Source organism: Emiliania huxleyi (genome assembly GCF_000372725.1).
Source record: "Emiliania huxleyi CCMP1516 chromosome Unknown EMIHUscaffold_1192, whole genome shotgun sequence".
Classification (NCBI taxonomy): domain Eukaryota; phylum Haptophyta; order Isochrysidales; family Noelaerhabdaceae; genus Emiliania; species Emiliania huxleyi.
Window position 1 is genome coordinate 1 of NW_005201400.1, and position 9,131 is coordinate 9,131.

The following is a 9,131-nucleotide window of genomic DNA, read 5'->3' on the forward strand; positions in this document are numbered from 1 at the left end:
AGATGGCGAGCGCCGCCTGCGAGGAGAGGGTCCGGCGACGCTCAGGCAGTGCCTCCGTGCGCCGCGGCCGGGCGGGGCGCAGCGCCACCTCGTGCAGCGGCACGTTGGTCGAGCGGGTGCCCTCGAGCATCCACGGGAAGAGCTCGGGCCAGCCGGACGGGTCGTTGCTCATGATGTTGATGGCCAGCTGCCCCACCACATCCGACGCCTTTTTCCGGATGGACCGCTGCGGCTCCTGCTCGATGCAGGCGAGGAGCTCGCTCTTGAGCAGCGCCTTGACCTGCGTCGAGACGGTCACTCCCTGCGCGTCGGCCGACTGCGCCAGCAGCCGGATGATCTCCTTGCGCAGCAGCACCGCCGCGAGCGAGCGCACCTACCACGCGCGCGCGCGCGTGGTGGGCGCCTGCCGGCCTGCGCAGAGGCTTGCGCAGCGGGGCACAAAACGCACCTGCTCGTCCTGGTTGCTGCGCAGCATGGCGATGAGCGCACTAAAAAGCGAGTCCGGCGCCTGCCGGGCCTGCGCGAGCGCCTCCTCCGCCTGGTTGCGCACGGCGTTGTCTGTGCTCATCAGAGCCCGCAGCATGGCCTCCATCTGCTGAAGCGCGACGTCCACCATGGCGAGTGCGAGACGGAGTGTCCGCCTCCGCGCGCTGCGTGCCGGCGCCTCTGCGGGCTACCGAGAGCGCCTATGGTTGCGAGCAGAGGCGCGGCGTGAGAGCGCGTGAGAGCACGTGACAGCTCTCGCCGCGCGGGCTCGTACTCGTGCCTAGGCGTCCACGAAAAGTATTTCGTCCTGGGGTTCGGAGAGGTAGGCAGACCGCCCTTGCGTTGTCTGTTTTCTTTCTTTCTTTGCAGACCGCCCTGGCGGACATGTTTACACTTCCGAGCTCAAGCCAGGCGCCGCAGGCCATAAAGAGGAGCGCAGATTAAAATGGCGCCGCAGGCTCCCCGGGCCGTCCGCGCTCCTCTATCTATCACACTTCACACACCGGGAAAAGTATTTGTGCTTGCTTGGCTGGACGGCGCGCGCAGCGCGCTGGACGGTCGTACGGACACATGTGTAAGAGCGCGCACGAGTGGGTGGGTGTGCGAGCATTACCGAAAGACGGTGAGGCCGGGATCGCACACGGCAGGGGTGGCGGGACGGTTGTGGAGCGAAGTGGCCGTAGCCAGCCTTAAACACCCATGCATGGGACAATAAGATGAGATTGCCAGATGAGAATGGGGGGAAGGACAGGCGGGCGACATTTGACGACGTCGGGGGTCACAATGTGACGGCCAAAACGATCTTGGGAGCCAGGGTGAGACAACAGGCCGGGGTGCCACACGGGGCACACCACAGGCGTATTCTAGAGGGGGGAAAGAAACGGGGAATGAGGGGCCCCGGCCCGCCACGAGGGGTGCGTTTTGGGGATGCAGGGCGTGCAAGGCGGCTAGGGATGAGTGAGAGCGCGTGAGAGCACGTGACAGCTCTCGCCGCGCGGGCTCGTACCGCCTGTCGAGCCAGGAGTCCTGGAAAGAATTCTTACAGGGCCGCGTGCCGCGTCGAGCCTTACCGGGAAAAGAATTTTAACGAGATTTCATGTCAAGAATCTTGCCCGGCTCAAACGCTTGTGGAGGGAAAGTCTCAACTCGGATCATCATACGAACCGCCGGATTCCGCGCCAAAGGCCAAGCAAGAGGGGTGGTGCCGTCGTGCGGTTGTGGTCTGTCGACTGTCGTCTGATGAAAGAATTCGTGAAGACCCCCTTTCTTCTCCAACACCACACGGGAGCCTCCACCTAAGGGGACTCCTGCGAGGAAGATTGTGGATAGAGACAGCATACCACGATTGACAGACCGGAGATGCATGGCGTTGGCGAGCCACATGCCGTCCCGCAGCATAACGCAAACACACTCACACTAGCTCCGCGCACGTAAGAGCCACTCTCTCTCTCGTTTGGTACCTGGCGCGCAACTCGCGCCCCGGGCCCGCCCCCCCGCCGGGGCAAGTGCCCCCCCCCCCCCCCCCTCCTTTCCTGCCGCTCACTGGATGAGCATGCGGTACGAGTCGCCCGCCGTCCACGACGTCGCGACGGTGTTAGTGTGGCCGTTGCCGGGCGGGCCGAGCGTGATGCTGTTGGGCACCACGCCGCGCGGGACGCCTAGAGACCCCACACCGGTGACGTGGGTGGCGCATGGGAGGCTATGGATGAACGACCTGCACCACACACCCGCCGCGCGCAGCGCGACGCCCTGCACGTCCGTGCCCGCAAGGCCGCCGTTGGGGTCGTCCGCCGGCACGGCGGTCGCGTCGGTGCCATGAAACTGGCGCACGTGGCCCAGGCAAAACTCGACGCCGCGCGCGTCCTTGGCCAGGATCCAAGTGCGGGTGCGCGCGTACATGTCGATCCACCACTGCACGTTTCCCATCGCTGCCTGCTGCGCCGGGCTGAGGTTGTCCCAATGCGTAGAAGCGAAGCGAGACGGGCAGCCCCGCGGCGAACGGGTACCGCGGGGCGGGAGGGCCAGGCACGTTGAGCGACGCCCCCGCCCCGCCTCGCCCCACCCCGCGTCCGTACACATACAGCACCTCCGCCGGCAACCGCTTCGCAGCGGGGGCGCCGCCCGCGCCGCTGCCGCCCGCGGCGCGCTTGCGGCGAGCCGGAGCGGCCGTCTGGCCCACCTAGTCGGCAAACCTCATAGTACCGGGTCGGCCACTGTGACAGCGACAAAGGCTAGGCGCCTTTTGCTGGACTGCGAGGTTCTCCTTGCCTGTCCCGCCCACCCCCGTACCGCGCCTCGCGGCGGGGGCGGCCGGCGGCCGCGGTCGCGCCTACTCGCAATGGTGATGCGGCGCGTGTGGGAAAGCGGTCGGGACGGCGGCCGGGTGGGGGCAGGGGAGAGATCGGGGGGGGGGGGGGGGGGGAGGGGCACCGCAATGGAGAGCCCCTTGCTGATTCGCCCAAAACGGCTGTGCACTGCGCTGCTAGTGCGACCTGGGTGCAGCCCGCCATCGCGGAGGATCCGCGCCCAGTGATGGCCGTGCTTCTCAACGTCCCGGCGGATAACCGCGTCTTGGATGTCCGGGAAAAGAATCCTACATCGTGTGTGGAGCCTTACCGGGAGGAAGACGAAACACCACAGTGGTAAGGTCCCGTCGTGCGCGAAAAGAATTTTACAATCATACAGTGTAAAGAGAGAGATCACTGTGAGAGCCGTGATTGATTTCTTGTTGGTTGGTTTTCAAAAATCTCTCTCTCATGGCAGGCGCGATGAGCGTCGTGCCACTTGACCGGAGACGGGTCGCAGGCGTCGTACCGAGCGCGTCGAGACCGTGTCCTGATGTGATCTGCACGGGTGAGTCACGTCGGCGTCAAAGGAGCGACGTGCGACCTGTCAGAGCTTGATCTCCGATCTCAGCGGCGTCGAGTCGTCTCCGGCGCGCGACACTATTGTACCTCCCCAGGACGCGCAGAGGCAGCTGCGGAGCTGCGGACACCGCCGAGTAGACGGCGGCACACCGCGCCACCTGCTGTGTGCCGCCGTCTACTCGGCGGGGTCGCAGCTGCCTCTTGGAAGGCACCGACATGTACCTTTTTGCGCAAATGAGGTCACAATCAAGGTTTTGTACTATCACAGTGAAATGGAACTAGCCCGACGGGCAATCGAGATTAGAATGGAAATCGTATCGGGCAACGGGCAGCGGCAACGGGCAACGGGCAGATGCCTGACCCTGAGCATCTCTCAAAAGGAAATTGCGGGTTCCCCGCCAGGTGCTGTGCCCTGACGCATGGGGCGCGCCCCTCACACCGGCTTGCGGCTAACTGAAAAACAGCTATTGCAATAATGCAAAAACCTCTTGGCGTTTTGTGGCTTGTGGGGGTGTTCCCTCTGGGGGGGCGCGGGGCTCCCCGGAGGCACCGTGCGCCGTGCAGCAGTGCGGAAACGGGGCTCCGGCTCCGTTAGTCTCCGTTAGCACCGACTTCCCGATTAAGCTAGGTTAATCAGAGGGCAGATTTGGAGAGATCTCGAGGAGTACATACAGACAGACCCTCCAACCATCAGAAAACTCCGACCTGATCGGTCGTACTGACCGCCGACAGATCACTCCAGACAGCAGACAGGCCGACGTCTGCACGCGGCCGGCCGGGCGAGAGGCTTGACACGATCCGACCCTGCGAGACCCTGACGCTGCTGCTCTAGCTATCAGACATGCGCTGCTGACTGCTGCCACAATGTGCGACCGGTGCTGGCCCACTTGGCGGCCTTCCCGGTCAGTGGTGAGGCGCAGTTCAGAGCTGTCGATGGCGCGATGCCGCACTGGTCCCACATCGGTGACACGAGACCACCACGTTTGCCGGTCCAAGAGAGAGGCACTGGTGCTGTCCTGAGAAGGTTCGTGGCCCCTCTTGACTGCCCATGCGCGCGGGGCTGTGTAGGCATAGCCTCGAGAGTGCCAGCAGCCAATCTGAGGCAGTTCGTGACGCGCATTGCGTCAGAAGCGTGCACGCAGCTGGAAGGACACCTTCCTACTGGCCGTACGATCAGGTCGTCACTGAATGCTTGATACTAAGGCCGCGAGCTATGCAGGTGATGAATTGTGCAGCATGGCACGGTCAGCAGCGCCGACAGGCTGTCGCAAGGCGTGATAGCATGGCCGCAAGTAACGCCGAGTTCCCATGAAAACAAGTGAAAATTTGCGCAAAAAAAGAAAAAATCCGAAAAAAATCGGCGCCTGCGGCGGGCCATGGGACCCCATCGCCCCCCCGCATGGATACCCTCTAGGGCCCCCGCGCCCCCCCAGAGGGTGTTCCAGGAACTGGTTTCAAACTGAGATACAATCTGGCCGGACAGGCCGTTGCTGGCACAGCCGGGGGCCGCCCGGGATCGACGATCGAGCTATCCTAGCGATCGAGTCACCCGCGCAAGGACTTGAGGGCGAGGGTGACCATCGACGCGATGCCCTCGCCGAGCACGAAGCCGGACGCGGCCATGAGCATGTGCCGCTCGTGCGAACGCGGCGAGCGCCGCCGCCACGCCCACTCGAGCACCGAGCCAGCCACGCGCGGCAGGGTCCAGTCGGGCTTGACGTACATGCCAATCCCAAAAGCGATGCCCGAGGGCAGCAGCCTGCCGAGGGCCGACTCGCCCGCCGCCGCCTCGGCGAGCGGCAGCGCGACGCCGAGGAGAGCAAAGGCCTTTGCGAAGGCGAGGGCGCTCGGCGGCAGCGCCGCGACGCCCTGCTGCATCAGCACGGCCATGTCCTTCCATACGTGCGCCACGGGCGCCTGGAACTGCTCGCACTCCCACCCCGCCTCGCCGGCGCAGCCGTAGGCGCTCGTGTACATGTTGAAGGCGGCGACGGTGACGAGCACCTGCCGACACGGCGCGGGCGGTCGTGGAGACGCGCCGATTGTCGGGGCGGGGGGCCGCCGGGAGCGGCACCGAGGCGGAGGAGCCAATCAGCTGCGCGTAGAACTGCGCGCGCGGGGAGGCGCCGAGCAGGTGTCCTGCCTTGAGGTCCTGCATCAGGTCGCCCGCCTGCATCGCGCCCGCCTCGGCGATGGCGCCGGCGACCAGGTTCGTCACGAGGTGGCCCGGGGCGAGGACGGCAAACGCAATCTGCGAGAGCTTGCCGAGGGCGCTCACCTAGGGTTAGGGTTAGGGTTAGGGTTAGGGTTAGGGTTAGATCTGCGACAGCTTGCCGAGGGCGCTCACCGGCTCGAGGTCGGTCTGGCCGAGCGCGCGCACGCCGAGCACGGCGAGGAGGCAGGAGAGGCAGATCGAGACGAGGAGCTGCCACGCGGGGATCGAAAAGAGCGGTGCCACGATCGCGACGCAGAGCAGCGCCGACGCGCCCAGCCCGCCCAGCCACCAGCGGGCGGGGACGAGCTGCGAGGGAGGAGCAACCTCGAGCGGATCGCCGCCGCCGTCCTCGGCCGCCGCCCCGCCGCCGCCGCCTCCTCCTCCGCCTCCTCCGCCTCCGCCTCCGCCCTCTTCGGCTTCGCCTTCGCCGCCTCCGGGCGCGCCGGACTGGGCGGCCGAGGCGGAGGGCGGGGGCAGCATCAGGAACTGTCTCGCCGTCAGGACGGCGAGCGACGAGAGCGCCTCCGACACCATCAGCCCCATCGCGACCCAGAGCAGCCACCCCTGCGCCCCAACCTCCCACGAGTTGATCGCCCCTTCCGGCAGCGGCGGCGCGGCGCATCCGCCCTCCGCGGCCTCGGCGGCGGCGGGAGGCATTCCGGCGGGCCGGGCGGTGGCCGCGACCCAGCCTCGAGAGACAGCCATCGGTCCGAGCACGGCCCACGCGGTGAGCGCGCCCGCGAGCATCGAGAGCGCGGACCTCTGCCCCATGATCATCCCTTGGCCGACGTACGAGAGGGAGGGGCGGACCTACGAACCAATCGCTGGCGCATCAATGACTAACTTGTACTTGTACTTGCAATGACGCACGAGGGAGGGACGGACCGTCCAGTGCCACGCTGAGGCGGCGGGCAGGCAGAGCCAGTCAAAGGGGCGCAGGTTGGCGAAGGCGGGCGCAAAGTACGCGAGCAGCGAGAGGCAGTACGAGGCGCCGAAGGACCTGTTTGCCAGGGCGGGACAGTGTGGGGCACCGAGAGGCGGCGGGCCAGCGCGGGCGGCGGGAGCGGCGCGACCAGCCGAGCACGCGCCACCGCCCGCCGCCCTCGTGCCGCGTGTGCAGCGTGTCGATCAGCTTGGCGGTGGCCGTGCCCGACGGGAAGCGGAGCTGCTCCACCAGGATCGTCTGCCTCCGCAGCGGCACCGCGAAGAAGATGCCAAAGTAGGTCAGCCCGCCGCACCAGGCGAGCTGCTGCGCCACGGAGAGCCGCACGGGCGGGCTCAGCATCTGCAGGGCGGGCACGATGCCGACGAAGCCGCCCGCCAGGGGCATCGTGGCGGTGGCGACCGCAATCGACTGGACGACCACGTTCTCGTGCGGCCCGAACGGCGTCCCCCCGCGCGGCCAGCAGAAGCGGAAGACGGCAAAGCCGACGACTGCCGACTGGATGGAGCCCATCGTCACCCAGCCCGTCTGCAGCCCAAAGTACATGTTGGTGAAGCAGAGCACGGTGCCGACGGCGAGCCCGACGGCGACCGCCCGGCCCGAGAGCTGCGGCGTCTGGTCCGCGGAGCTCTGGCCGGCGGTGAGCATGAGCGGCAGCATCTCCGGCCCCAGACGGCGGGCAAAGGCGGGGCTGTCGGACGTGCTGGAGATGCTGGAGGTCTCCTCCTTGTCGGCCGTGGGCGTCACGCGGAGGCGACTGCTCATCGACCGTCTGTGGAGGCACACAAAAAGACAGAGTCACAATTCCAGGGATCGTTGCGGCGGGCCACCCTGTCCAAAGAGGCTAGCCGCACCCGCTTGGCCAATTCGCGGCTTATGTTGCTCGATTTCCAAAAAATCACATTAAAATATATATATATAAGGAAGGACAAAGACACATCCTTGACTTGTTCAACCAAAGCCCAACCATCCACGCCACCATGATGCTCGGACTCTTCGCGGTGTTCAAGACGGCCGTCGCCACGGCGGAGGCGGCCAGTATGGACTTGGAGGGCGCGCTCATCAGCCGCGTGCCTTCGGGCCGACGCCGCCGGCAGGAGTTCCTCGAGGCGGCGGGCCCGACGCTCCTTGTGCTGACGTTTCTGGAGGACTCCCTCCGAGTGGTGCAGCAGTGGGAGGGTCAGATGGCCTTCATGCAGAGCACGATGCACTTGGGCTACTACCTCGGCGCCACCCTCCTCTTCCTATCAATGCTCGTGCAGACCGTTGGATCGCTGGTCGTGCTCCACGCCGCGCTCGTGCCTTCGGCAAAGCTTGGCCTTGCCAAGCGCGCAACCTGGTCTCTGCTCGCGTTCACCATCGTCCAGCCCTTCATGTACGGAGAGCTGACCAACATCGACTTCCTGTGCCGCTCACTCACGCTGGCGGGCGGCCTCCTGCTCTGTACCTTTGCGCAGAGTAAGCAACTAGCATCGCGGCCAAGGGCCAGCCAGTGGGGCCTGCCACAGAGCAATTTTGCGGCGGACAAGCTGCAGCTTTTCGGCCGGCTTATGCTGACCCTCCTCTTCTTCTTTGAGGCCCTCGCGGGGTCCAACTCAGGCGGCCTCCACTCGCTCATCGAGGCCCCCCGCCTGCTGCCCGCCGTGACCGCGGTGGCCCTGATCGCCGCCGCCGTCCTAATCGCCGTCGGGTTCAAGACTGAGTGGTCAGCCCTGCTCCTCGCCGGCGGCCTCGTGCTGCTCGATCTCTTCTGGTACCCGTTCTGGTCCGCGCCAAGCTACCGCGCGGATCACATGCGCTACTACTTCTTCCAGACCTTGTCCGTAGCCGGCGGGTTGATGTTGCTCGCGGTGCACGGCCCGGGTGCCATCGCCCTCGAGAAGAGGGCGGCGGAGAAGGACTTTTGAGATCTGAGGGAGCAACTCCATGCGCCCGGTGGTCCATGACTCTCTTCTCCCTTTCCTGTCCAGTGCTGCGTGTGGTGTGCCCACCCTCGTGCTCTCGCACTCCACCCCGCTGCCCAACTTGAGAATCGTGCTTTGCATACTCGAGGGGCACCCACGTGGTGTAGTCGCCCGCTCTGATGTCACGTGGCATGTGGCACGCTGCCTCTGCGCCCCCCCACACCCCACCCTTTCGCGATCGTTTGTCGAGCAAACTGTGATCGCGCGCCTTGCGAGAGCTCGTTCTTTCTGAGGAAGAAAGAACTCGTGCTAGAAAAGCGCGAAACACGTACGACTGAACAAAATGAACAACCCCACGTCAGGTGTGTATCCCTTTTGCTTTTGGCCGGGCCGTCTCCCGCGTTTTGATCTCTCGGTGAGTGGGCGCCCGCCCGCCGCCTCTGAGGGGGTCGGGCCCCCTAGTCTGAAAACAAAAACAAGAGCTCGAAATGGTCGAAAACAGCCAAAACCAGCCTGCGAGAGAGGCACTGCGCGCCGCTGACCTCATGTGGGGATGTGTGCCGACACCAATACTGATCTCGAAAACCTGGAAACCCTTGTTCAAACATCAAAGCCGACCCTAAGCGCCATCCTTCCTGCTCTCACCTGATGCTGCTTCCCCGCGCCGCCTCCTTGGCCCCCTTGGGCGGCAAGCCTTGGGCGTATTTTCTACTCCC

General features: G+C 65.5%; 3 protein-coding genes across 3 annotated transcripts; 1 reads left to right on the plus strand and 2 right to left on the minus strand.

Moving 5' to 3' along the window:
- Nucleotides 1–88: 88 nt before the first annotated feature.
- EMIHUDRAFT_122255 (hypothetical protein) lies at nucleotides 89–616 on the minus strand (the record flags this gene model as incomplete). Its single annotated transcript, XM_005790654.1, has 2 exons — nucleotides 89–373; nucleotides 449–616. Coding segments are annotated over 2 exons (453 nt in total), but the record flags the coding sequence as incomplete, so codon positions are not given.
- Nucleotides 617–2,025: 1,409 nt separating this feature from the next.
- EMIHUDRAFT_122256 (hypothetical protein) lies at nucleotides 2,026–7,276 on the minus strand (the record flags this gene model as incomplete). Its single annotated transcript, XM_005790655.1, has 9 exons — nucleotides 2,026–2,144; nucleotides 2,214–2,418; nucleotides 2,573–2,665; nucleotides 2,776–2,815; nucleotides 4,903–5,357; nucleotides 5,428–5,631; nucleotides 5,701–6,378; nucleotides 6,454–6,568; nucleotides 6,660–7,276. The coding sequence occupies 9 exons, from the start codon at nucleotides 7,274–7,276 to the stop codon at nucleotides 2,026–2,028; spliced, it is 2,526 nt and encodes an 841-aa protein (XP_005790712.1).
- A 176-nt stretch (nucleotides 7,277–7,452) lies between these two features.
- On the plus strand, nucleotides 7,453–8,750 carry EMIHUDRAFT_446931 (hypothetical protein). The gene has a single exon (XM_005790656.1). It carries the CDS (start codon nucleotides 7,492–7,494, stop codon nucleotides 8,416–8,418), a length of 927 nt encoding a protein of 308 aa, XP_005790713.1. The 5' UTR covers nucleotides 7,453–7,491; the 3' UTR covers nucleotides 8,419–8,750.
- Nucleotides 8,751–9,131: the final 381 nt, after the last annotated feature.